At 27.7% G+C, this 26,314-nt stretch overlaps 2 protein-coding genes across 2 annotated transcripts in view; one reads left to right on the top strand and one right to left on the bottom strand.

Moving 5' to 3' along the window:
• Nucleotides 1-8,149: 8,149 nt before the first annotated feature.
• Nucleotides 8,150-19,683, bottom strand: LOC142322995 (selenoprotein M-like). Its single transcript, XM_075362092.1, has 4 exons — nucleotides 19,436-19,683; nucleotides 16,624-16,694; nucleotides 12,050-12,119; nucleotides 8,150-8,360 (listed from the first exon to the last, which is right to left on the bottom strand). The coding sequence occupies exons 1-4, from the start codon at nucleotides 19,547-19,549 to the stop codon at nucleotides 8,238-8,240; spliced, it is 378 nt and encodes a 125-aa protein (XP_075218207.1). The 5' UTR covers nucleotides 19,550-19,683; the 3' UTR covers nucleotides 8,150-8,237.
• Nucleotides 19,684-22,381: 2,698 nt separating this feature from the next.
• The window catches only part of LOC142322769 (uncharacterized), a 173,689-nt gene continuing 169,756 nt past the window's right edge, over nucleotides 22,382-26,314 (top strand). The window contains exons 1-3 of the mRNA XM_075361845.1: nucleotides 22,382-22,517; nucleotides 23,338-23,458; nucleotides 25,740-25,823. Coding sequence (XP_075217960.1) covers nucleotides 23,383-23,458; nucleotides 25,740-25,823 — 160 coding nt within the window. The 5' untranslated portion in view covers nucleotides 22,382-22,517; nucleotides 23,338-23,382. The remainder of the gene's footprint in view (nucleotides 22,518-23,337; nucleotides 23,459-25,739; nucleotides 25,824-26,314) is intronic.

Below are 26,314 nucleotides of genomic sequence, written 5' to 3'. Positions count from 1 at the left end.
AATATGTTCTTTCTCATTTTTAAAATAGTTTCTGTTTATTTAATACTACTAAAACATTACAGTTATGTAGGAAAGTAGAGTGCAATTATAATTAAAATTGCTAAGTCTTTGCTGACCAAAATGCTACTAGTACGATAAATCTCAAAATATTTAGATCTGCTTGATTTCTTACTTTTTTCTAAGGCATATAAACCTAAAGAAAGTGGGCAATGTTTCTGATTATGCCACCCTAGGTTTATCACATATAAATTCTAAACAAGGAGAAAAGGAAAGCATTGTAACATAAAATCTTAAAATATTAATAGCTTTTTTACTTTTCAAAATCACAAAGTTGTGTGAAATGTTTATTTTTGTGGAAAGTAATATATTATTTTTCTGTATCCTACTATGCGTTTTGATTATGTCTTAAAGCCTTTACAGTTGATATAGTTTTAATGTAAGTGTTAAATATTTTCTTCTATATTATTTAATTTAAAAAATAAGATGTAATGTAAATAATGGTTACTATGCAAGTTGATATGATTGTTGGTATCTGTTTAATTATTTTAAACAGTTTGTGACAACATGACTTGGTTTTGTATTAAAAGTCATATTAAAAAAATAAATAATTAAAATGAAATACTTTCAGATTATTTTGAACTTCCTTTCGTTTTCTATAAAAACAATTAAATACAGTTGTCTGTAATCTTTGACCAGGCATCTGAGAAAGAAGATTGAACTCTTGTATAAAATAATTAAATTAAACTAAATTTCCCGGGTCCAATGTACTCTATAAGCTTTATGCAACAGTTAAAGTATGATAAAAATATTGTATGACAGTGAGAACAAATGATTCACTGATCAAAAACTAGTGCATTTTGTGGAGCCAACATATTACCAGTCACAAACACATCCAAAGGTTAATAATGTACAGAAATGGAATTGTAAAAAGCTGCATGTAACTCCAGAATCCTTAACATTTTTAATATCTCTCAAAAGAGAGCAGTCATTTAAAACAGTAGTGTTCAACTATATTAAAGCTGCTTGCCATGGAAATTATATAAAAATGAGCAAATAATCTGTATCAAACTATCGACCAGACTTAAAGCCCTATCATGTTATCCTGTATCACATGAAATCAACATAAACATTAATGAGATATATTTTCATTGAAGTAATTTTTGAACAAAAATTTATGCATTCTGTATATACAAGTAATAGCAATTTGAAGACCAAACTGACCGAATGAAAGATATAGTTATTCTCTTTGAATAACATTACCAGAATTTTTTTAAAGAGCTGGATTGCATCAGAATATTCAAGATTCAATTATCAAAGAAGTGTCAGAATAATTAATGACCTAAATAAAAATTACATTTTTACAAGATATCAGTAATCACTGATCATAGATGTTTATTTTCTCCATTACAAAGCTTTGTATTTCAAGGAAATTTACATACAAACTGTTGCAGAATAATTACATTGACTTATTTGAAAATTTTGATGTTGAAGTGAATCATATTTGAATGTAGCTAACAATCTGAAGCATGCTGTTGAGTCTCATTTCTATATTTAACAAATATTAGTGAGAAATACGCTTATGAGATATCTCATGAAAAAATAGTGATTCACGAACTTATACTAATGTAATGTGTGTGTGTGTGTATACAGTATATATATATATATATACACAGTATATATATATATACATGCAGTATATGTATATATATATATACATACAGTATATATATATATATATATACATACAGTATATATATATATATATATATATATATATATATACATACAGTATATATATATATATATATATATATATATATATATATATATACTGTATTGCTTCAAATTTAGGACACTCCTTTTTTTACAGATTGAGGGTCAAAATGTCAGGTGTCTTCAATTGGAGATCTAATGCCAGTTGATATATACACATTGTTAATAAGTGTAAAATTAAATTTTTTGTTTATTAAATGAGAGTGAATGGCTGACTCTTGTAGTATTGTTTATGCTGATTTCTTATATGTTAATACATTTGTTCTATCAGGCTCAGTTTTTTGTAAAAATTTATGGTGAATGTAATTAAAATACATTATGTGCATTTTGTTCTCACGTAAAATCTATTTCTTTTTGATTTTCTACTTGTAATTTGCTGTAGGTAGATCCCTCTTTAGATTCCAGCAGTCTGCTAACATTTTTTGGTTCCATTTTTCCTGGTATTGTTTTTCCAGTGTAGATATCTACACTGGAAAAACATTCACTCTTGGTGAAAGCATTCTCCATTTTCATCACTGATAATGCCGAGATTGTTAGGGAAAAATCCAAATGTGAAGGTTTTGAATCCATATGCCCTGTTCAACATTGAATGGAGACTAGACAGCAAGATTGAAAGAACATTTGTCATCGCGTACAGAACGTATACAAATTTATAGAAAGATGACTCATCTCAAAAGCTTTATCACTATTGACTATTATAATTTAGTAAAGAGTCATTGTTCTAGAATTTGTGCATGTGCTCTATGCATGATGACAAACATTCTTTCATGTTTCCTGTCTAATCTCCATTTGATGTTAAATATGTGTACGGTATACTTCTGCAGTTGTAAATCAGCCCATTTTTTTTCATAACTTGTTTGTTTATTCTACCTGTTTGTTGTGTTCTTCTAACCATTTCATCATGGAAAAGCATTTCACATACAACACAGACTTTAAACGCTAGGTTATTTTACATGATGAACAGATAGGAAATCGTGCTGCCAGTAAGAACGCTCTGTAAATGAAGCAAATATGCATCCATGGCAAAGTATGAAACAGAAATTATTTGCATGTAAACGAACATAAAAATATTTTCTGGGACCAAAACAAGGGCAATATACAGAAATCAATGCTACTGTTTTAGCCTATTTAAAGTAACTCCTCACAAACGATCTTCCAGTGACAAGAGATGGACTGATGTTAAAGTTAACAAATGAAAAATGTGATTTAGCTGCAATTACGACTAGATGTCAAGGTTAATAAATTTTTAAAGATCGTATTTGTGCACAATACAATCAGTGGTTGAGTGAAAATAATCATCCCTTACACCGAGCAGCAAAATTAAAGGAGCTTCATCAACTATGACTGTAGAATGGATTTCGAAAGCTTGGACTGATCTGCAATCAGAAATAGTTGAATGTCATTCTTGAAATTATGCTTGTCAAATGCAATGGATGATTCTGAAGACGATGTTCTTTGGAACCACAGTGATGCAAATGAAACTGACTATGATGACTCGACAACATAGTAAGCTAATGAGACACACTGTTTAGTCACCAAAAAATTACTGTGATTAGTGGTAAAATAATGTACTTAAAGGTAAATACATGTGTAGCCAACTACATTACATCTGAGGTACTATAATACAATATACAGTGTTAAGTGCCTTCAATTTATGTTTTTTACTGCATATTTGCACAATTCAATAAACTGTTGAGTTATAAATTTAAGCAGTTATTATTTTAACTTTTTATATTCATTTTTCAAAACAGAATGAACTTGATGAAAAATACTGATATATATAATATGACTTACTGTAATTTACAGTAAATAAATTATACAGTATTTTAATATTTCTATTGGATATTTTCATTTTTCCCAGAAATGATCTACTAAATTTAGGGTGCATCTTAAATTCAAAGAACCTAGATATGTGTGTGTGTGTGTGTATATAATATGTAATATATATATATATATATATATATATATATATATATATTTTATTTTTTATTTAAGTCAATACTTACAAGACCCATATTCCTCTGCACCAATATATTGTATTTTTTTTAATCAAAAATCAACTTGAACAACCCAAGTACAGAATTACAAAGTAAATGAAATGACACCTTATTTATATATATATATATGAGAGAGAGAGAGAGGGTTATTTACAGACAAAAACTACTCGTACACCATACTAATAGTAAGCTCAATAAAAACTTATTTAAAAAAGTGATTTTCAAATCAGTTTTCATTTAAATACTATCTCAAGCAATGCATTATCTTCGTCTTATGTTAAACTGGCCAGCTATCATATAAACAGATGAGTTGCATACAACTAAGCCAGCTACTGAGAGAAGGATGCCAATTTAAACTATTCATTGTTTTTTAAATTTAATTATTAATTTGTAAGCGTGTATTTATGTTAATATTGTCAATGTAGTGTTTTTCTATATTGTTTGTTTTCTCCAACCAGTTTTCCAGCTACTGACCGTCTGGGTGTGTGTGTATAGTCAAATGCAATTATCACTACTTGCTTGCCAGTTCTAATGTAAGTGTAAATATATACTGGTAAACATGTAATTTGGAACAGACTCAGGTTGACCACTCCTGAGACATGTGGTTAATTGAAACCCAACCATCAAAGAACACCAGTATGCACAATCTAGCATTCAAATCCATATAAAATCAACTGCCTTTACATCGGTTTGAACCTTAGAACTCTCAACTACAAAGATCAACTGATTTTGTGGTGATGAGTTTAAACATTAGACTAACCTGGCAGATTAATGTTTTTCTATAATTTTATTTATTATTTTAACATTCAAACATTGTCAAACATTCTAATGTTTATAATTGCGTTTACGTGTAATGAGGTGATCAGCAATCAGCAACATTTGAAAAAATTCTTTTATATATATGCTCTCAAATGTGCTAAAAATATGGATCTATATGGTCCTACTAAGATCTATTAGTTTTACCAGTTTATAATTTATACATGTTTTTTAATTTAAACAAATGTTTTGCTAAATTGGTTTAAAATTTATACTATTATTTTTTTTAAATCGATCCTTTCAGGACGCATATCACCTCTGTATTAATAATTCAAATATGTATGATTCAACATGATCTACCCAAGAACAGAAAATAAAATAAAATAACATGACATTCACCTTATTTTTACATATGTTTCCTATAAAAGTACTTTTGCGGTAACCCACATCTTCAGTTATAGATATTTTTTTGTAAAATCTTTGTACAACTACAAATTAAACATTAAAATATAAAAAATTAAAATGAAAAGTTAAAAATATTAAAATTACATATAAAATATATGACGTTAATTAAAAATAAAGTAAAATAAAATAAAAACATACATGTATAAGGCCAGCCAATACCATATTACTGAACTATTAAATAAAATTTTTATGTAATATCTGTAAAAGTTCTACTATTTATTGTAGCTTTTATAAGTATGTCGTCCTCAAATTCTGTTAGTAAGTTGATCAAGTTGAATCGCCTACAATTATATATAATATACTTTTCAAAAATATCTAGATTTTTATTATTATTTTTTATACCTCTTTTCTAAAATTAATTTCTTTTTCTTAAGAAAGGAGATATAAAAAAATAATAAAAATCTAAATATTTTTGAAAATTATTATATAAATATAGGCCGGGATTCAACTTTATCAACTTACAAACAGAATTTGAGGCCACACTAATAAAAGCTGCAATAGATAGCAGAACTTTTACAGACAGATATTACATAAACATTTTATTTTTAATTGATGTCATATATTTTATATGTAATTTTAATTTTAATATTTTTAACTTTTCATTTTATTTTTTATATTTTAATGTTTAATATGTAATTTTATACAAAGTATTTTACAAAAAAAAATATCTACAACTGAAGATGCGGGTTACCGCAAAAGTACTTTTGTAGAAATCATATGAAAAAATAAGGTGATTGTCATTTTAAATATCTAATTTGTATTTTTATTATCAAATGGAATTAATGAAATATTTATTTTTTGTGTTATTTTTATTAATATTCTCTATAAAATTATTCTATATACATTTTTGGCTACATATAAATCTGATTTGTTTTATTTCTTTACCTAACTCTTGTTTTGTTATTGTGTACATACAGTTTTATGCTTTATGTATCATACCATACGTAATTATTTTGATTTGATTTTCTTTGGGTAGAGTGTTATATTTATTTTCTAAAATTTCCTGTAACTATTTGTTTTCATTAATGTTTTTTTCTTACTTCTAAAAAACTTATCTATTATTATCTGTTTTAACAGTAAATTTAATTTTCTGTTGTAAGAATTAATTTATTTAGAAATGATTAAATGTTTACTCTGTTTATAATAAGGTTACATTTTACTAAATTTCATCTACATATCTTTTCTACAAAAAGATATTATATATGGGTTATACCATACACTATATACTTCTTAAAATGTTGTATACAATTTTCAGACATACCAAATAATGGTAAGCTTACTAGCATTTAAATCATTGAATATAAAATAATACAGTTTTACATATTTTACAAATGATTGTAACTATGTTATTTGCTGTTTCAGATTTAAAAATTAAATTTATAATGTTTTCAATGACTTTGAATCTAACTATTTATATCATAAAATACCACTTTAGTATTACTTGTATTAAACTATATAGTACTATAAACTGATAAACGACATAGATATCACTTCATATCGATTCACTTCCATTACTTATGTTTCAAATATAAATCTAATTTTAATCAATTTTAGAAATAATGCAGATGCCATTTTCAATTTATGGGTTTACATTTCAAAATATCATTGTTAAATATAAATGAAATTGTTATGTACATTGTTTCATATTAGTAAAGACAATATAAAGTATTAACCATAACATACTGCTGCTTTAGCATCTTTTGTGTGAAACTTAGAAAAGCTACTCAAACAGACAAAATAAATGCTAACTAGAATGCTTTTACAACATATCACAATCTATAGAATGCAAATTTAATTTTAATTATGTAAGTACTATGACTGATGAAGTAACTTATTTTTTTTACTACTTGGCAGCTTGAAAGTTGATATAATTGATACATTTTATTAACTCTGCTCCTCAATGCTCGAGATAAAAAGATGTATGTTCTACACCCACTGAAAAGGATGTCATGATATGCATTACAGATAAATCAAAACTGTATACAGAGCAAACATATACAGCACATATTAATAGAAATATTGGAACAGGCTTACTTTGTTTAATGATATCATGGGTCAAGAACATGTCAATGATAATGTACACAACTGTGTGTGTATAACTGTGTAATGTAACTACAATACACAACACTAAACAGAAGCTCACGATAAACTTGTATTTATAGCCACTGAATGTATTGTAGTTGGTTTTAAGTATTAGTCTTAAAAGAATTTGTTCAGTTAACACTGGATTAAATACATTCAAGACACTGCATTAGGATTTTATACAGTGTCTGAGTCAATACCAATGTAATCTACTCAGTCTTGCATACACCATAAAAGATATATATCATGACAAACTGAATTAATTTAATTAACTTCAGGTTGAAATGGTGATGTTATTTACAACTGGAAATAAAATTTCTTTAATTTACAAACAACTCCAAATTTATCTTTTCATAGTCTATTATCCACATGTTTGGTTTTTGTGCATCAACTGGTATAGTTTTAATGTATATATAATCAAACTGCTTTGCTTACACTTGGGCAATGCTTCTCTTCAATTTTCAGATTGCTTTTACCCGGATTTTCTAAACATAATGGAATCATCCAATTGTACACAGCTAAAATACAGTACGTACTGATTGAAGAAATAATGATAGCGTCTTTTTACTTCAACAAATAAAACCTCCTATTTCTGTTATTTCAATATCAGAAATTTGGTTGAGCATAAAATGGTGAGAAGTTAAAAATAAAAAAAATGACAGACTAGTATATAATGCATGAAAACATTCGTACATACTGGTTGTACTATCAGTTTGATATCCAGCTAACTTTTTAAATATTGTACTAAGCACATATTTCAAAACAAAAGAAAAGTCTTTCAAAAAATGGCCGAATTATTTTTTTCTAAGAAAAACATGGTTTGATAATCTACTAGTAAAATTTTCCAATTTCCAACCTCTCTGTAGAAAAATATATGAAAAACAACAGATTTTTTAGCCAAGATTTCTCTAGTAATGAGATAAATTGGTTTTAATGTAAACAAGAGAGCCCTTCAAGATTTACAAAGGATCCAGAGAGAAGACAGTTTCCTCAAAAAATATTTTTTTATCTCTTGTTGCATCAACAAAGTAGTGGTCTGAAGGGTAGATGTACTTTACAAATAATGCAAACATATATAAAACTTAAAAATTATATTTAAAAAATTTTAATTACATTTGTAGAAGATTTATAACAAAATAAACCTATATTAATATTTATTTTCATTTAAAGTTCACTCTTCTTCTTAGCTGCTTTTGGAATAGATTTAACAATTTTATCAGCATATTTGGCCATAAGATTATTACACTCGCGTCTTGTCAAGCTTGATAAAGCTATTCTTCCTACCTCCTAAAATTAAAATATTTATAAATTAGTACAAATAAATCTGACAAAGAGTAACTAACTCATAAGACTATATATTATCTTGATTACACTGTAATTTAAAAAAAAAGCATGAAGCCCTTTTTATTAAATAATTTTTTTTACTGAGTTTCATTGTATTTGTAAAAAGCACATTGCTTTCTGAACAAAATAATAACAAATGTTTCATTTAACAGAGAAAAACACTTGGGTAGTGTTAACAGAAAATGACTAAAAGTAACAGCCATAAGCATTCTTTCACTGAAACCTAGCTTGGAAAAAGAGGAATATATATGTAAAAAAGAGAAAATGTTTATGTTTAGAAATATACAGCAGGGATTGTATGTCCCTATGTAGCAAAATGACATCAGGTGTGCTTAAAAATCTTAAGAGTTAGTGACGATAACAAAAAAAAAAAAAAAAAACAATGAAAAATGTCTCCTTGAATGAGCTCATTCAGTTGAACAAATTAATGCAGTTCATAAAAGTGTCTGAAAATTAAGAATGTTTATTCTATCTGTTTGCAGCAATTAGATTGCAAATCATCACATGACAACCTTATAAAAAGATATGTCTGGCATGGATGTAATATTTAATTGATATGGGAACTAAAGCTAGAATCATACATTTGGTGATAGACTCTTTAAACAAAGCAGTTGACAAAGGTTTTTGTAGAAAGTAATTTTCAGTGATGAAACTAACTTTCATGTTAATGGATATAGCAAAAACCAAACTGCTGTATCTATGACAAAATTATTCAAGAACAGCAATAATATATTATCTGGTGCAGTTGAACCCTATTTATTTATTTATTGAAAAATAAAACAGCTCAGCACTTACAATAAGTGTTGAATGCTACTGCAAGATGATAAATGAACCATTGCAGCCACAACACACTAATAGATTTAGATGACATGTAATTCCAATTAAGACAGTGTAACATGCCATACAAACAATGACTTCACTGAACAAATTTCAAAGGCAGAATTCTTCACAAAATAAATGATGTCCATTGATCTCCAAAATCATGTAATTTGACAAACTATTTTTTTCTTTGGGAGTTATGTGAAAAAGTAAGGTATGCCAAACTACCTATGAGCTCATGAATGACATCTGGTGTTTAATTTGTGAGATTAAACCATAATTATTCTTAATGTTATTAAAAATTTTGGTAAAAGTATGGTTAAGACTAAAAATGACCATGGGGCCATTTCCCCAGTAATATAACCTGCACATAACTGTAATTGACCATATTATTAACTGATATAAAGATGTTCAAACTTTTCTAAAATAGCTATATTTTTTTTTTTTAATGCCCAGCAGCTCTTACTGGAAAACCCCTTTACAGCAGCTGTGAAAGTAAAACAGAATGAAACTATTGTTCCTTGACAGCAGCATTCTTTTTTACAAATGGAAAAAACTTAATGGAGAATAACTTAATTCTTAAGTTATTGAAGGTTACAGTAATTTTTTTATAAGATTCAGACTTGCAGATTACATAATAATGAAAGACGTTCTATTCATTAGTTCAGTAGTGCATAATTCAGAAATCTTAATTCTCTGTGTTTTGAGAAATCTCATCTCAAAAAACAATGAGATATTTATAAATAAAATCTGATATTTTGACATGACAACAAATCATAATAAAATGCAGTTTATAAAATATTCTTCTTGTAGTATAAAAATTAAAATAGTTACAGTTTTAAAGTGTGTTTTAAAACACAGGGATACCAAATTTATTTCTCTCAAAGAAAATTTTGGATCAATAAGTTAAACATATTTTATTAGAGAACATCAATTCATTATTAAGAAATTAATTCTTATTTAAAAATTAAACATAAGTCCTACTTTATTTTTATTTACCTGTAAAAAATTATCTTTATTTTCTACTTGTGTATGATTTTTTAATAACATCAGACATCATTTGATGGCAAATTATTTAGCAGTAAATGAATAAAAACTACAATGCAACAGTTAAATTTGTCATTTATTAAGTACTTATTAGTAACTGATTTTATATAGGCACATATAATGATACTACAACAATGTATGCTGCATATGAAAGGTACCACAATGCTTTCTCATTTCTGCAAGTACACCAATATTTTTATCCAAGCTGAATAGCAAGTAATATAATCAGGACCTCAAATTACCCTTGCTTAATATGTTGAATAGCCATAATATTAGATACAGGTAATAGTACTTTTTGCCAACAACATTAAATAAATGAATAAACATAATCACTACTTATTGAATAAAAAAAAAAAATTGCAATATAATTTGATGTCTTAATTTAAGTTCTACTGCCTTACAAGTAGTAAATCTGTAAAGATGGAAATTTTATTATCAGTGACCAAACATTTACATGAAATTCATCATAAAAAAAATTGTTTGCCATGACTGAATTTCTCCAAACAGAAGAATGTCAGTAATTAAAAATGTAAAAAAAAAAATGCAATCAGTTTGGACTATATAGTGCATATTTACATTAAACATTTTTAGGTTTCTTTAAAATTGAACCATAAATGTTCCTAACAAAATTCATGAAAAAAAAAGTAAAATTATCACTAATGAATTAGGATCTTAAATGACACTAATGGATTCCTACTTTAAAAAAAAATTAAATAGTAAAATCTGTAAAAAAAACATGTGTCTTAGTAAGAATGATTTTTATAAAAGTAGCATCAATACTGAACCTATTATTATGAATCATTATTAAGAAGTGGATAGAAAAATATCATGATAAATTATTTCTAATACCTTTTCATCAATTAAAAAAAAAATAAAACATTAACAGATTTAATAATACGCTTTTAGTCTTTTATAAACATTTTTTGTAGCCTTCTTGTACAGTCCTGTATTTTTAAACTATTTAAAACAGTTAAGTACTTAAGTTGTATATGCTTTCTAGCTATCAATATAATACAAAAATATGCAAATACAAATTCGCATATTTATTGCTTTACCATAATTTATTTAAATTTTCTGTATTTAACATTAAATAATTTATATCAAAAAATTCAAACTGGCATAGGTCCTGTTTAGTTGAAAACATACCATTATATTCCTTATAGCTAAGCCCATTATATGGATGCTTATTTTTTTTATGTTTCAGTTAGTATACCTTATTTTATAATTGCTCAAATATTTGTATAAATATGCCTGTAAAACATTAAAAAACACATCCACTAATTTATATCTGAAAAAACTGAAGAAAACAAACACAAATTGGAGCGAGCCATTACTCAGTTTTATGGCTTTAAATTTAATGAACAAAGGCTGTATAAGTTATAAGCGTATTATTATTTTTTTTTTTACTGCAACAATCATGACAGTTCAGTTAAACAATCACCAGTTATATTTTATATACGTTTAAAAGATAGGGAAACAGGTACTAATTAAAACTGAAACCCCATCATTTGGGTTTCAAATTCATAAGAACAGGTTAAACAGTTTAAAAAAAAAGCAACAATAGATATCTTTAGCAGATAAAATGAATGGAAATAACTGGAAATTTTTCCTCCAAATGATTTAAAACATACACACCAAAATACCTGCCGAAAATTCAATTGCTACAGAATTTATTAGAAGTAAGTGCCCTTGGAATATCCTCTGATCTATATCAGGAATATTCAAGTTTTGAATCAATATCAATGTTTTTCTTTTGTAATCTTTACCTTATTAGCTGTGCTAAATAAAACTAAATCAGGTGAAGCCCCAGGTATAGGATTAAATGATGCCCAATTACTGATACAGAATGTTGAAGGAAAACATTGAAAAAAAAATATATATATATATATAAACATATTTTATTAAAGTATCAACTACATTTCCACACACAATGTAAATAAATAAATTGCCTACATTTTCACACAGAATGTAAATTCACTCATGCAGACTGGTAAACTAAAAATAACAACTGGCCTAATGGACCAACACAAAATTCTCATCATGGGTCTGCAGGATAAGAAACACAGACTAGGATGCCATGGAATCTCAAGATATAGGCTCTACAAAGGTACACCTGGGAAGAGTGATAAAAAATGTCCCACAGTTTGAAACAGGCTTTTTAGTCGGTATCAAAACAATAAACTCCATACAAGAATGCAAGTCACAATCCCCCAAGAATCTCAACGCTCACACTAGTGTAGAATACAATCTACACTATAATAAATGCCCATGCACCCACTAATAATAAAAATAACTCTCCAAAAGACCGTAAAGAAACAGCAAAGTTCTGGGATCTACTTGACCTTAATGTAAATAATACCCCCAAAAACCATGTTAAACAATTAATCTGAGACTTCAATGCTTAACTACGCAGAGAAAGAAGATACCAGAACATCATTGGAAAATGGCCCTCCCAAAAGTAAACAAACAAAAAATGGACAGACTCATCAATCTCTGCAGAAACCACAATCTAATCTCAAAATCCACATACTTCAAGAGGAAACCTCGAAATCTGGTAACACCCGAATTACACTAAGGGAGAATGTCAACTAGACTATGTCTTCATGGACAAACACCACCACAAGGAGATCTACAATGTAAAAAAGTCCTCTGAGGAGTAGACACAGGGTCAGATCAATATGTAGTCAAAATTAAAATTAAATTTACTCCCCAAAGAAAGCAACAAAACCAAGCCCCTAAAACTAAAAGAAAAATGGATTGTACCCAACTAATCAAGAATGAGAAATACAAAAAAAAATAACAATCATGAATAAACTTTAAGATCTAGTCAACAACCTTAAACATATCGCAGAAGAATTAGCCCCAATAAAATCCCCCAAAAAAAATAGCGAATGTGACGAAACAGTGGAGAAAAGACATCAAGCACAGCTAATTTCACCTAACCCCTAAAATCAAAAACATCCTTCCAAAATCTAGTAAAACAAAGAAAAGAAACAATAAAAAGACACCATAAAAACACACCAAAGTCAATGAAGAAGAATTCAATAAAACACAGTCAAGAGACTTCTACAAAACCTTAAAAAAAATCAGCTCCTAAAATGTGAACCCCCAACCCTACCCTACTAATAAAGAATGAAAATGGTAAACTGGCCCATAACAATACAGACAACGCAGAGATCCTAGCTAAATATTTCAACAAACTCCTATATTGTGAAGAACCTACAGAACTCCTAAACTTCAACATCCAACACCCCAACAACACTACCAGAAAACATCAACCCTCCTATAATAAAAGAAGTCTACCACCAAGCATTGGTTGAGATGAAGAATTACAAAGCAACGGAAGAAGATCATACTTTTGCAGAAATCTGGAAATAAGCAGGAACGTCAGCAAAAATTCCTCTTCATCAATAGCTTGACAAACATCTGGATCAAAGAAGAACTGCCAGAACACTGGACGATAGCCTTCATTCATCTGCTATACAAAAGAGGGGACAAAACAGACCCAAACAATTACAGGGGAATCTCACTCCTAGACACAACATGCAAAATTATTTTAAGAATCATCCTCAATAGGATCAGTTCACAACTCTAGAAAGAACTAGGAGAATACCAGGAAGGTTTCAAATCCTGGAGGAGCTGTCAAGACCAGATCATGAGTCTCAAGCTAATAACGGATTACAACAGGAAAAAAACAGAAATGGTGACAACCTTTGTAGATTTCAAGAATGAATGTATCTACAGAGAATCCCTACTAAAAATTTTATGACACCTCAGACTACATACCAAATTAATAAACATGTAAAACTGACCTTCACAAACGAAGGTAAAACCTTCAAAGTCAAAGGTAAAATTCAGAGGCGAGCTCTAGGAACCATTTGAGGTCAAAACAGGATTGCGCCAATGCAATGGGCTCTCACCGCTATTATTCAATTCCACTCTAGAAATGGTAATGAGGGAATGGCTCAAAAAATGCCCCCTAAAGCAAAAATAGGCCGAAAAATTAAAAAAAATTGTCTTGGTTTCGCCGACGACTTGGCACTGCTAGCAAGTAACATCGATGAAGCCAAATCACAGATATTAAAACTTCAAAACATTGTAAATAAAATTGGCCTCAAAATATAATTTGAAAATACTGAATTCCCAAAAACAAACACTATTAAAATAAGTAAACATAAATGGTAATAAAATCAAATAGTAACCCAATTTAAATACCTAGGAGAAATAATAAACCTAAACAAAAAATCCTCAATCCAAATAAGAAGAAAAATTAGCTAAAGCTCAAAAATTAACCTGGTACACTTATAATACAAAATCCTTATCAATAAACACAAATATAATATTCTGCAACACAGTTATAAAACCTGAAGCCACTTGTGCAGCTGAAACACTCTTCCATCTGAATGAACAATCAAAGACAGACTCCAGAAAACTGAAAGAATCTGCATCAATAAAAAGTACCAGAGAGACAGGCAGTGATGTATTGTGCCCAACAAAGTAGTGAACAAAGAGTTAGAACTCATCACTGATACCATGCGTAAGAGGAGACTAGGATTCTTTGAATATATCATGAGGATGCAAGATTCAAGACTTCTGACACAGCTAGTACAGTACAATCTCAACTCCAAAAACACAAAGACAGGATGCAGATGGATCAGAGAAATAAGCAAGAATCGGAAGGAAACTGTCTTCACACCAAAAGACACCACAGATAGATAAAATTACACAAGAAAAACTCACACCATGAACATTTTCAACACTAGAAAGGGCACAAAGATCGAAACATATGAAAAAGTACTGGGAGGACCACAAGGCCCAAATAGTCCCATTGAAGAGACTTGGACAATGGACTGGCTGAAGTGATCTGATGCGGTCATAAAAGATAATGATAATAATAATATATAATACATACACTAAGTAAATCCTAGCTGAATTAACAAAAAGATTTCCATTAAGGTAAGGAACAAAAAAAGTTAATTTTATTATTATAGAGAAATTACCCTATAATATTATAGGCTCTATATTATTATAGGACATAATGTTTAGGATCAGACTTTGTAACTTTTCTCCAAAATAATAACTTTAACAAAAGTCTGACTGAGCCTCCATGAGGTGCACCTGGATACATCCAGAACAAATAGGAGAAATTTGTCTGCTTCATCTATCATCAAATCACATGTGTGTGTGTGTGATATATATATATATATATATATACACACTATTATAAGAGATAAAGTTTGTCTAGGGTAAATTTTAAAACTGCAAATGAAATTTGAACAAATTTCTACAAGCACAAATAAAAATAAATATTGATTGTGATCATGGGTTACTGAATTTTGGTATAAAAAAATAAAAGTAAAAACTAAAACCTACTTAAACTGATGTAGTCCTAAAACAAACAGTAATATTCTTTTCAAAGTATAAAGGTTATAATTTTTGCTAATTGGAAATAATTTCTCACCACTTCAAAAAGCAGGCTACAACTTCGTATACAGAAAAACTTTGTATACTTTAGACGTATATTTTGTATGCGTTAGGTGTCATAAAAAAAGCCAAGATATTTGTTTTAATTGGGAAGTACAAATGTGAATACGCTTACTGTCTTAAGTACTACTTAAAAACAAAACAGCTTTTCACAATGATGCAAAAAACATATAAACACTTTGCTCCACCACGAATCCACTTTTGCAAACCACCTCATCGAGATAAAACATACATGTACAAACAAACAATAAAAAACATTACACACACAAGCAATTTAAAACATAATAAAACAACATTCTAAATAAACAAACACAATTTAAATCACACTCAATTTGTAAACAATAAGATAAACTGTGTAAATTATTTTGATGAGCAGATTGACCTTACTTATCACTGACCTTTTCCTTACTGAACTGACTCAGGAACTCCTTCTCCTGTCAATTGACTACTGCACAGTAAACCTAATTGTTGAAGTGGCTATTAGGTAAAACAAAGTTCCCTTTCATAAAAAGAAAAATTTATAAATGAAAAAGATCTTTGAAAACCTAATTCAAACAAGGTTGCTATGTTAAAGAGCAGCACAACATTCAACATTTCCAATGGCAGCTTTTGCACAAACTTAATTTAGAATGAAACCTAGCTCAAAAGCTTTATAACATCACTTTTAAATAAAGTATAATGTGGCCAACATTTAAAATATTTTAAAACTGTAAATTGATGTAAAACTACACACTATTATTAGCAAACTGCTTGTTTAATATTATACACCATGAACAGGTGTAAATATAATTATTGGAAAGAAGGAATGTGTATTTTTATTCTAAAAAAAAAACTTTATTTAAGTTATAAAGGATACTATTTTGGAAGATCATCGTAGATAAAGGATTTCACTTCACTCAATCTATTTAAAGAACATCCTCTGCAACTCTGTAACAAAAGAAAAATATTATTAACAGCTGATTCTAGACAGAAAAATAAGCAAAAATAGTTTATACACTATAAACTAAATCTACCCTAAAAAAAAATCAATCTGAACATATTTTAGTTGCTAACCTTTTATGCAACCCTAAGATGAGACTTTTAAGCAGACTGTATTTTCCAACAGATTACAAATAGAAATAGAAATTAGATTTGGGTTACACACACAGATTGGTACAAATAAAAAAAAATTTATAACTACATGGAAAGCTGCTTCCAAAAGATTTTTCATTAAAACTTATAAAAAATCAGTACTTAAGTCGTATACAGTCTTTCATTGGTGCCGTTGAAGCCAGCGTTGAGGTGTTAACAAAACTAAAATAACCACTCAATAATAATACTAATGAAGGCTTAAATAAAAGCTTTAAAAACGATCTGAAAGTGCTTCTTCCAGACACTTCAAAAAATTAGTTTATTTTTTTAATGTTACTACTCCTTTCCTTCAAGCAAATCTGTTAATTCACATGATTTATAAAATATAATAAAACTAAATAAAAATAAACATGGTTTCACGTAAGATCTTGTGAATTACGATGCTAGTTTTTTTTTAGGATTTGCACATAGAGCTTCACTTAATTTGGTTAAGAATTTCATAAGTTCCAGGTAGAATTAATTACATACTTGTAACAAGGTGAAAATAAGGCAAAATTTTAGGACTCTAACAAACAATTACAAAATATTATTAGTGTAACTGTTATTCCTACAATATCTTTAATGGTGAAGAATGAGTGGAATGGAATTTTATCAATGTTATTTTTTGTTCCAGTTGGGTTTGATGATCCTGTTTTGTGTATAAATATTAAGTGCGTTATTATTACTGCTGCTAGAATAAATGGTGAAATGTAAAGGATCGGTTTAATGTTGGGTAATCAAATCCACCTCAGATTCACTATACAATTTTTTCTCCTGGATTTGGGGTAGCTGAGATTAAATTTGTAATTACTGTTTGTCCTCAACTCTATCTACTCAGCAGTTGATTAACATCTATCTTTTTAATGAGACCATTAATGTTAATTTTAAATCAAATAATAATATTGAATTTTGGATCTTTACAGAGCATAGACTAATAAATACTGTGAACTAATTTTTATAAAAATGATAAAAAATAAAACAACATATAAAGAGAGCTTTTTGACTAAATGATATAAAGTTTGTCTTTAGAGTAGATTAATTAGGCATTTATCTGTTTTTGATTTTTAACCTTTTAATTCTACTTTTACTTTTCATGTTCTAAAATTTTCTTTAACCTATGTACATAACATAAAAACATTTTTCATTACTGTTCTGCTGCAATCATCACTTTTCTGCAAAATGAATTTTCTAGTATGTCTACTATAGTAAAGCAAGGTTGCAGATGTGGTGGAGACTTAAAAGAATTTAACATTGCATCTTGCATAAGATTTGTTGATCAGCATAAAAAATAGAAATAATTTTTTTTTAAATATTATAAATAATTTTATAATTTAGTTTTAGATAACATGGAAATACTTCTCAGAAATAATTTAGAGATATTTATACAGTTTAAGACTTTTTTTAAGTGTTAATTTCAAACAGGATAGGACACCACTTAGGTAGTCAGTTTAATAATACATCAGTCAAATTCTGATTTAATAAATACACAACATACATGATTTGAATATAATTTAATTTGTTCACTGGTTAGATAAAACCAATCTCTTTAATCTGATAAAACAAAGATAGATCAATAATGTACAAGTATACTAATGTGATTTTCTAACCACTTTAAGATATGCACCATTAACAAGCATACTACTAGTAATTCATCTAGCTCTGAAAAGATCATCTGGAATAACTACTGCATAAATTTTAGGTAAATTGTTAAGATAATGTAAAAAAGCAAAATACAGGGTCTGTTAACTGGACAATCCCAGCCAACAGAATCGCATCATGCACTTATCTGTTGATTACTGGCTGAAGCCTGGTTTTATCTTCACTAATGCAAAAAAAAACCATATATATAAATTTTAGGGGACCCAATGATGATGCCTACTAAAACAAAAAATACCGGACAGACAGCTTATTCCTTCTTTCAAAATACAGAATAATAAATGTGTGTGTATTGTTCAGGAAATGTCATCATTATCACTAACTTAATTAACAAATACATTGACAAGGACCAAGTAAACCAATTATTGTACTATAAACACACAATAATTGCTAATCATAAAAATAGAATTAAATTCTTATTAGACACAATTTTTGTAAGATACAACACACATGAAACATAAATCCTAGTAAAATTTTTAAAAAAATTCATAACACCAAATTTCTACCAATACTCGTTTTCTTTCAAACTGTCTATCTTAAAAAATAGTTTCCAAACTTGTTTTACTTCAATGTTTATTTTAAAAGTAGTACCATATTTTAAAACCTGTACCATGAAAATCTTAATTCACTTATCTCAATTTAAGTATAAATATTTTCCAAAACAGAAACCATTACGAGTTTACACTACAATAAGCAATATTTGCAATAACAATAACTGTACTGTTTCATTTATGATAATTTTTAATCAGTAATAAACCAACCGGTAAACAATCTCCTAACAAACAACAAAACGTAAACATTATTTTTAAGAGATTATACAGAAAAAATTAGTTTACATTAACATATTTTTTTAATAAAATATTTAAACGAGATAAAAGTTAATTATTTTTGATAAATCTAACCTGTACTTCGGCCCGTAACAAACCCTCAGTTCTAATGTCTGCAAATTTTGACATAGTGGTCCGAAAGCTTAAACAAAAAAGGAACATAAAACATACTGACATATGATTGAACATATTGTATGGATAATTTCAAATCAATAAGTAGAAATTTTTAGTATAAAAAGAATAAGATAATATCACTACCCCAGCCAAATGTAACGAACAAATATTATCAACTCGCAAACAGCAGTAAACAAAAAACGAGCTGTAGTTTATATGTATGTGATCGTTGTTGCGCTATCTATTGTATAACTTGTATACTTAACGTAAAAGTTACTTTATGCTACGCCAACAGATAGCAGCAATTCACTTCGTCTTCTTTATTGTATCGTAATATAAACAATATTGGCAGACGTACATTCGCTCCGCCACTTTTTATGTAATGGTAGTGGAGCGATATACATTATTATCATTATTAATGCGTTTAAAATTATTTAAAAAGAATTTTGAAGAAAAATAATAATTTGTAATGGAAAAAACAAATGTACTACATTACCAGAACTCGGAAAAATGTAACTGTATTTCTCAAATTGAACAATATACTGAATTTCTAAGAAGTAATAAAAAACAGAATTTATAAATAAGTTATTATTTTTTATTTTTCACTATTTTTCCTATTGTTACAACAAAAGAACTCTACTGATGTAGTAAATTTCGACTACATCTACTGAATGTAACATTCTTAGTGATTACACTGAATGTTATCCCAACATCATCTCTTCACTATTATTGTATTCTATTGTATTTATGATTTTATTTAAAATTTGTGTTTATTTATTGGTATTATCCCAAGGAAGTCCTAACAATAATTAAAGATCTTCCTGAGATAAAAAAATCAATAATTCAAGAAAAGGACAGATGTTCCCCAGGATTCGGCTTAATATCCGAGCAAATGAAACTACACCGCAAAATTAAAGGTTTTGCAGACCAATCTCTCTTTCATAAGCTTGCACAAATTTTTTTGAAAAACATTTGTCTAATCGATTGATCAAATTATTGATGAATGAACCACATCTTATGAATTTGGTTTCAGAGCAGGGCACAGTGCAATTCCACAGTGCAACAAACGCATAGCAAAATGTATTGCATTGCTTCAGATTTTGAATGTAAATCTCATGAAAACAGAGAATAAAATATTATGTTATTGAACAGAGATGTTATTATGTTTGCAAGCTATAATTATGATCTGATATGGAATAACAGCCTTTACAAGCTGACAATTATTATCCTTCTAATTACTTTCTTACATTAATATTTTACTGTATGAGAAACCATTGCATACTTCTATATTTTGTTTTATGCAGGAGTTCGCCAGTTTAATCACAGGAGTATTAGTTTTATTACTTCCAGTATAACATTTACACTGCCGATATCTCTGGTATTTAAGGAACGGTATTTAAGTCCTGATTATTTGCTAATTTTAAAACTTTATTACCAAGACGCTTACCAAATATTAATGTGATTCGTCTATGCGAACTTGAGATATAAATTTTTATATAAAAATAATAAAATGGCGGTCAGGGGGAGAACGAAGAAGAAACTACCATTTTTCCTAAACATATTTTTTGTTTAGTTTTACAAGTAGAATCCGAAAAAGTATAGCCAGCCCACCATTTTAGAAACACTCTGTATATTAATAAAAACCATTTGTTAAAGGTTCAATTTGCCTGTTGGAATTACATTAACACTTCAGCATCACTTAAAGGAACTCTCTGCATGGCTTAAAAGTTGGAAAATCAAAGTGGAACTTTGAAAATACCTTTTAAAATCAGTAAATTATCATCTTTGTTTCTTCTTCTAAGAACGTGCCTACCAGTATTAATTAATAATTTACTTTTCCATAATGTAATACAGTAAAATATTAAGTAATATTAGATAATCGCTATTGAACCAAACACAACTCAAATGGCAAACATCTGCCAGAATCTATCTCCATGTTTTTCTGGTACAAAAGTTTCTTCGCCATTTTCGAAAAAGCTAACAATGTATCTTTTAAAATCTATTTGAACTTGGATGTGAAATCTATTGAAGAGCGAAATGCTATCAAATATTTTGTACAAAGGTTAGGTAGTCTAAGATGCTCAGTTAATGGCTTATCATAGAATGTTTGTAAGGGGACATTACAAAATTATTCAAAATAACTTTATGAATTTTGCTTGTAATATGAGATTTATTTTAACTGCAAAACACGAAATACGATTGCAACAGTTTTTTTATGAACTGTTAAATCATTTTCTAACACCACCTCCGTAATAAACAATTAAATCTTACTACGAACGATTTTGCCATAAAACGAGAGGTCATAAGAGTAATTTTGTTAAGATTCACGCTCACACCACACACCGTACAATCGTTGAAGAAGAGTATATAAGTAATTATATGAATTAAGCTTAAAGTAATCTCTCATTAATCAATCTTAAGATTTAATTCAATACTTCTTCATAGTTAAATACTGGTAAGTTTTTAAAGGAGAGCATCAGGAAATCTCCTCTCATATTATTTTTATGCTTCATTTCATCTCACATTTACTTAGCAAATTTTCTACCGTACATAACGTACAGAAACAAATAAATAATAAAGTAATATTGCATTCTTCCAGTAAAGTAATAATTTTGCAATTTTACACTAAAAATTATATTGGTGTTTATTCTTTACCAAGCAATGTTTTATGAGAAGTGCAAAACATGTTTAAAGTAAACATGTTTAAAATTCGACCTCAGCATAAATAATAAGTTATGAGCTTAATTATAATAATTAAAATACTAGAAGGACCGGAAATTAAAATTCAGGCCGTAAAGAGATATATTTAACAGGAAATAATAAATACTTTATTTTATTCTAATACACACCATTAGTGGCTTGGCAGCAATGCTTTAGAATCTCTTTTGACGTATGGTTGGCTTTACTGCAGAACTACCGTGAATTTTGAGTGTTGTGTCGAATTAGTCGGTGTTTTTGTTTTGCCTTCATTATTGGAATTGTGTTCCACAAACTTGTGTGCTGTGGTGGATGAGATACTGAGATCCATTTTTATTGCATTTGGGTAATTGTTCTGCTTCATTCTTTTTTGTCTTTTATCACTGGAAAAAAGTTGTTTTCTCGAGGTTAACTGAAGGTACCTTTCTTTAAATAGTGTAATATTAGTAAAAAATGGAAATAATGTTTTTTTTTATTTCTTTAGAAGTTTTGTATCACGACGGAATAATTTCGTCTACTGAAAAGTTGTGTAAAAATTACCATTATCGATTTTTTTTACAGAACTTTAGTAAAAAAAAGTACAAGGTACAAAGCACATAGTCATATTTTTTCATAAAAATAACCATTTTTGTAATTTTCAAGGTTGACGCTGAAGGACAAAACATTTTTTTTTGTAATCATGTTCAGTTTATTTTAAACAGTAAAAGTAATTTGTAGAAATTTGTTTAAGATTACTTTTTTATTAGTTATGAATAAGATCTGTTATGAAAGCAATGCTAAGTTTGATTGTCACTAATTTATGTAGGTTATTGTGTATTATTCGAATCCTAATTTCCAGATTAAAAAGTTTAAAAATTAAAAATCTTAACAAATTATGTTAAATATTAAAATTTTTGAATAATAATAATTTGGAAGTTCATAAATAAACAAGACTGCTTTAAATTATTTATTGAAATCAAATTCTGTGTTATTGTTATTTCTTTGATTAGGAAAAACATTGATTCAGATTCACTGTTTTTCCAGATTACATTATTTTACTAATTAGCCAATTTTAATGTAAAATATTTAGTTTACATGCCCATATTAGTACCATTAATTCCATGTATACTAACTAAGATTATTAAAATGACAAAAGATTTTTGCAAAATGTTTATTTTGTTTGTTAGAAACATAATCTCTAATGTTGAAACACTACATTAATAAGATCAAAGATGATTGATAATGAAGATAAGAGAAGTGATTTTCACCTATTTGATAATCTGAGTTTACGACCTGTGTCTGATATTCGTATCCTTTATATTGCAGAATCTTTTTTTACGAAATATCTCATTTTTGATTGTGGTTCTTATATTTATTTAGTTTTAATGTTAGCTTTAATCTTTTTTATGTTCTAAGAAATCCCACTTTGTATGATTTTTAAAACAAATAATCAAAACATTTCAGATTATTTACAATGGTAAAAATTAATTTTAATTTCTTTGGTCAATTATTTTATTTTAAAGGAAATTTAATTTATGTACCCTTAAAATTAAATAAACTGATGTATTAAAAAGAAAACCTACTATTAAGTAGAAATATACTAAAGGAAACTTGAATTTTTAATTAAAAAAAAAAAACTTTTGCATATTTAATTTGTAAATCATGATAAATTATTTTATTTTTGTCTTTTAAACTTTACTTTAAATTGTTTCCTCAAGCTGGTGTAAATTTGAATGCATGCTTTCTAGTTTGTGACAAATAGTGTTCTAATAAATTATTTTGTTAAAAAGTATGAAGATGTTTTTCATATAGTTAATTATTTGTTCTATTTTTGTAGTTTTACACCCTTTTATTTAGCCTTAGAAACAGTTATGTCTTAAGTTTATTTATAAATAGTTTTTAATTTCATACAAAAACAAAACTGGGTAAAACGTTTGTGTTATTTATTGAATTCTCTTAAAGATATTTTTAAAAGCAGATAAATTATAAATGTAGGATAATGTTTTATGTTAATTAATAAAAATATTTATGATTATATTATTCTGTTTGATATATTTTAAGGTTTCAGCAGGAGATGAAGGTATATTTTATTTGTGGAAAATTTGCCAGGATTGTATCTTAATTTACATTTGCATGAATATTTACATCACTTTGTGGTTTGTACCTATGTAAATGTGTATGTAAGGATGTGTGGCATTATGCTATTTTATAAAATAATTGATGTGCCAAATGTTTGTTGATTATATAACTGGCTGTTACTTTATGGTGTTAATACATTTTATATTAATTATTGTTTTTTTTTTTTAATTTCTGGCTAGAAGTTATTCTAAGTTATACCTAAGAATGTCTTTACTGTATTATCTCTTCTCTATCAGTTATTTTCACTATACCTTGAACATTTGAGAAAATAAAGGTATTTGAGCTGAGGGTGAGATTTCTATGTCTAAAGGTATATTTTAATAAGATATTCACTAGGGATCACTAGTTAAAAATATAAACATTTATTGGCTGATAATCTTTATCTTGATGCCTAAAAAAAATGTTTGTAGGTGTATGTTTGTGCTCTGTATATATCTATAAGTATGTAATTTTATTATTTTTATATTTTATTTACTACCATTATCGTTTATATAATGTGAAATTCATCTCATGGTAGTGATTTTACTGTTTTCGAGTGTTTATTCTTAATATAAAAACATTGTTAAGCATTGTAAACATACTACATCTCTCATATTACAATTTAGCATCTTAACATATTACATCATATTAGATGTAATATTTACATCTCTCAAATTACATCTCAACTTTCATGTTTTTCCATTAATTTAGATTTCTAATTATAAAGTTTATGCAGTCACCTATGTACTAGGCATTAATTATTTCTTAAGCAGATATTTACTTTTAATGCTGTGTCATTTTGTAAATGCAATGTCCCCACAACTTTAGCTGATCTTCTGGATAATCAATTTTTATATTGAAGATCTTCTTTGAAACATTCTACCCTTATGTAAACATGTCTTAGCCTTTTAAACAATTTTCCTATCATACAAAAATTACTACTATATATTGATAGTATAGATTATGTATACTGGTAATATGCATTCTACTAACAAATACTGAACAACACTGCATTCTTCAACAATAAAATACCCCCTAAAGTTGCAGAAATTATTAATAAAACCATTGGGTTTTAAATAATACAATTCATAATTTTATTATTTCTATCTAGAAATAATAAAATAACAGCATTTATATCTAGAAACAAAAAATGGTTAATGTCCACATATTTTTATCAGTGTTGCCAACTTAAATAGAGAAATATACCCTATGTTTTTTTTTTATGTGCTGGTTTGTATCTTAGGTTATATAATATGCCTTATATTTATTTATAATTCTATATCTTTTGCTAAAGAACATATCATTTGTGTAATGATGCCAATATATCCACAAATTTTTTACATAAAGAATTTTTTGACAAATCTTATTTTATTTAATTAATTTTACATGGTTTATTATATAGTCATTCAGCAATTTATCTAATATTTTAATCTACTGTGGTAAATCACTGCTCCTTGACTTTCATGTTTAGCTGATAAGTATCGAAATGTTTTTGCTGCTTATCCATATTTCAATGCTATCCAGTCAAAGGTTTTGGATATACTTCTTGATACAGGTTTGTTAATTTTTTGTTTACATATTTTTTATCTATACTGGTTACGTATATTTTTATCACAGAATCTTAGCATTGGTAATTTTTTCTTTATGCTTTGAATATTATTTATGTTATGAGAGCATATTATTTCACTTATAAAGCATCTAAACTTTAACTGCTGTTTTTCAGCTTCTTTATTAGTGGTTAGAAAAGTGTCTAATTTATTTTTTTTAATCACATTTTGAATTCAACATTCTTAAAATTATAATCGTGGACATATTTATACACTTTTTTATTCGTTTATTCACTTTGATAACTGCAGGCTGGTATTCAGTTATAGCTGCTCTCATTCTCTTTCTTTAATGATGAATGAATTTTTATTAAGTGAAAAGTGTTGAGCCAATTGTTATTAGAATCCAGAAATTAGTGATTTAAAGGTAGAGATGTTGCCACACTATTGTGGAGGTCAGTCGAGTAAGATGAAATTGTAGATGAAAGACTTTACCAGGAAT

The sequence above is a fragment of the Lycorma delicatula genome, chromosome 4 (assembly GCF_047948215.1).
Source record: "Lycorma delicatula isolate Av1 chromosome 4, ASM4794821v1, whole genome shotgun sequence".
Classification (NCBI taxonomy): Eukaryota; Metazoa; Arthropoda; class Insecta; order Hemiptera; family Fulgoridae; genus Lycorma; species Lycorma delicatula.
Note: the sequence above shows the minus strand (reverse complement) of the source record. Positions and strands in the feature narration are given on the sequence as shown.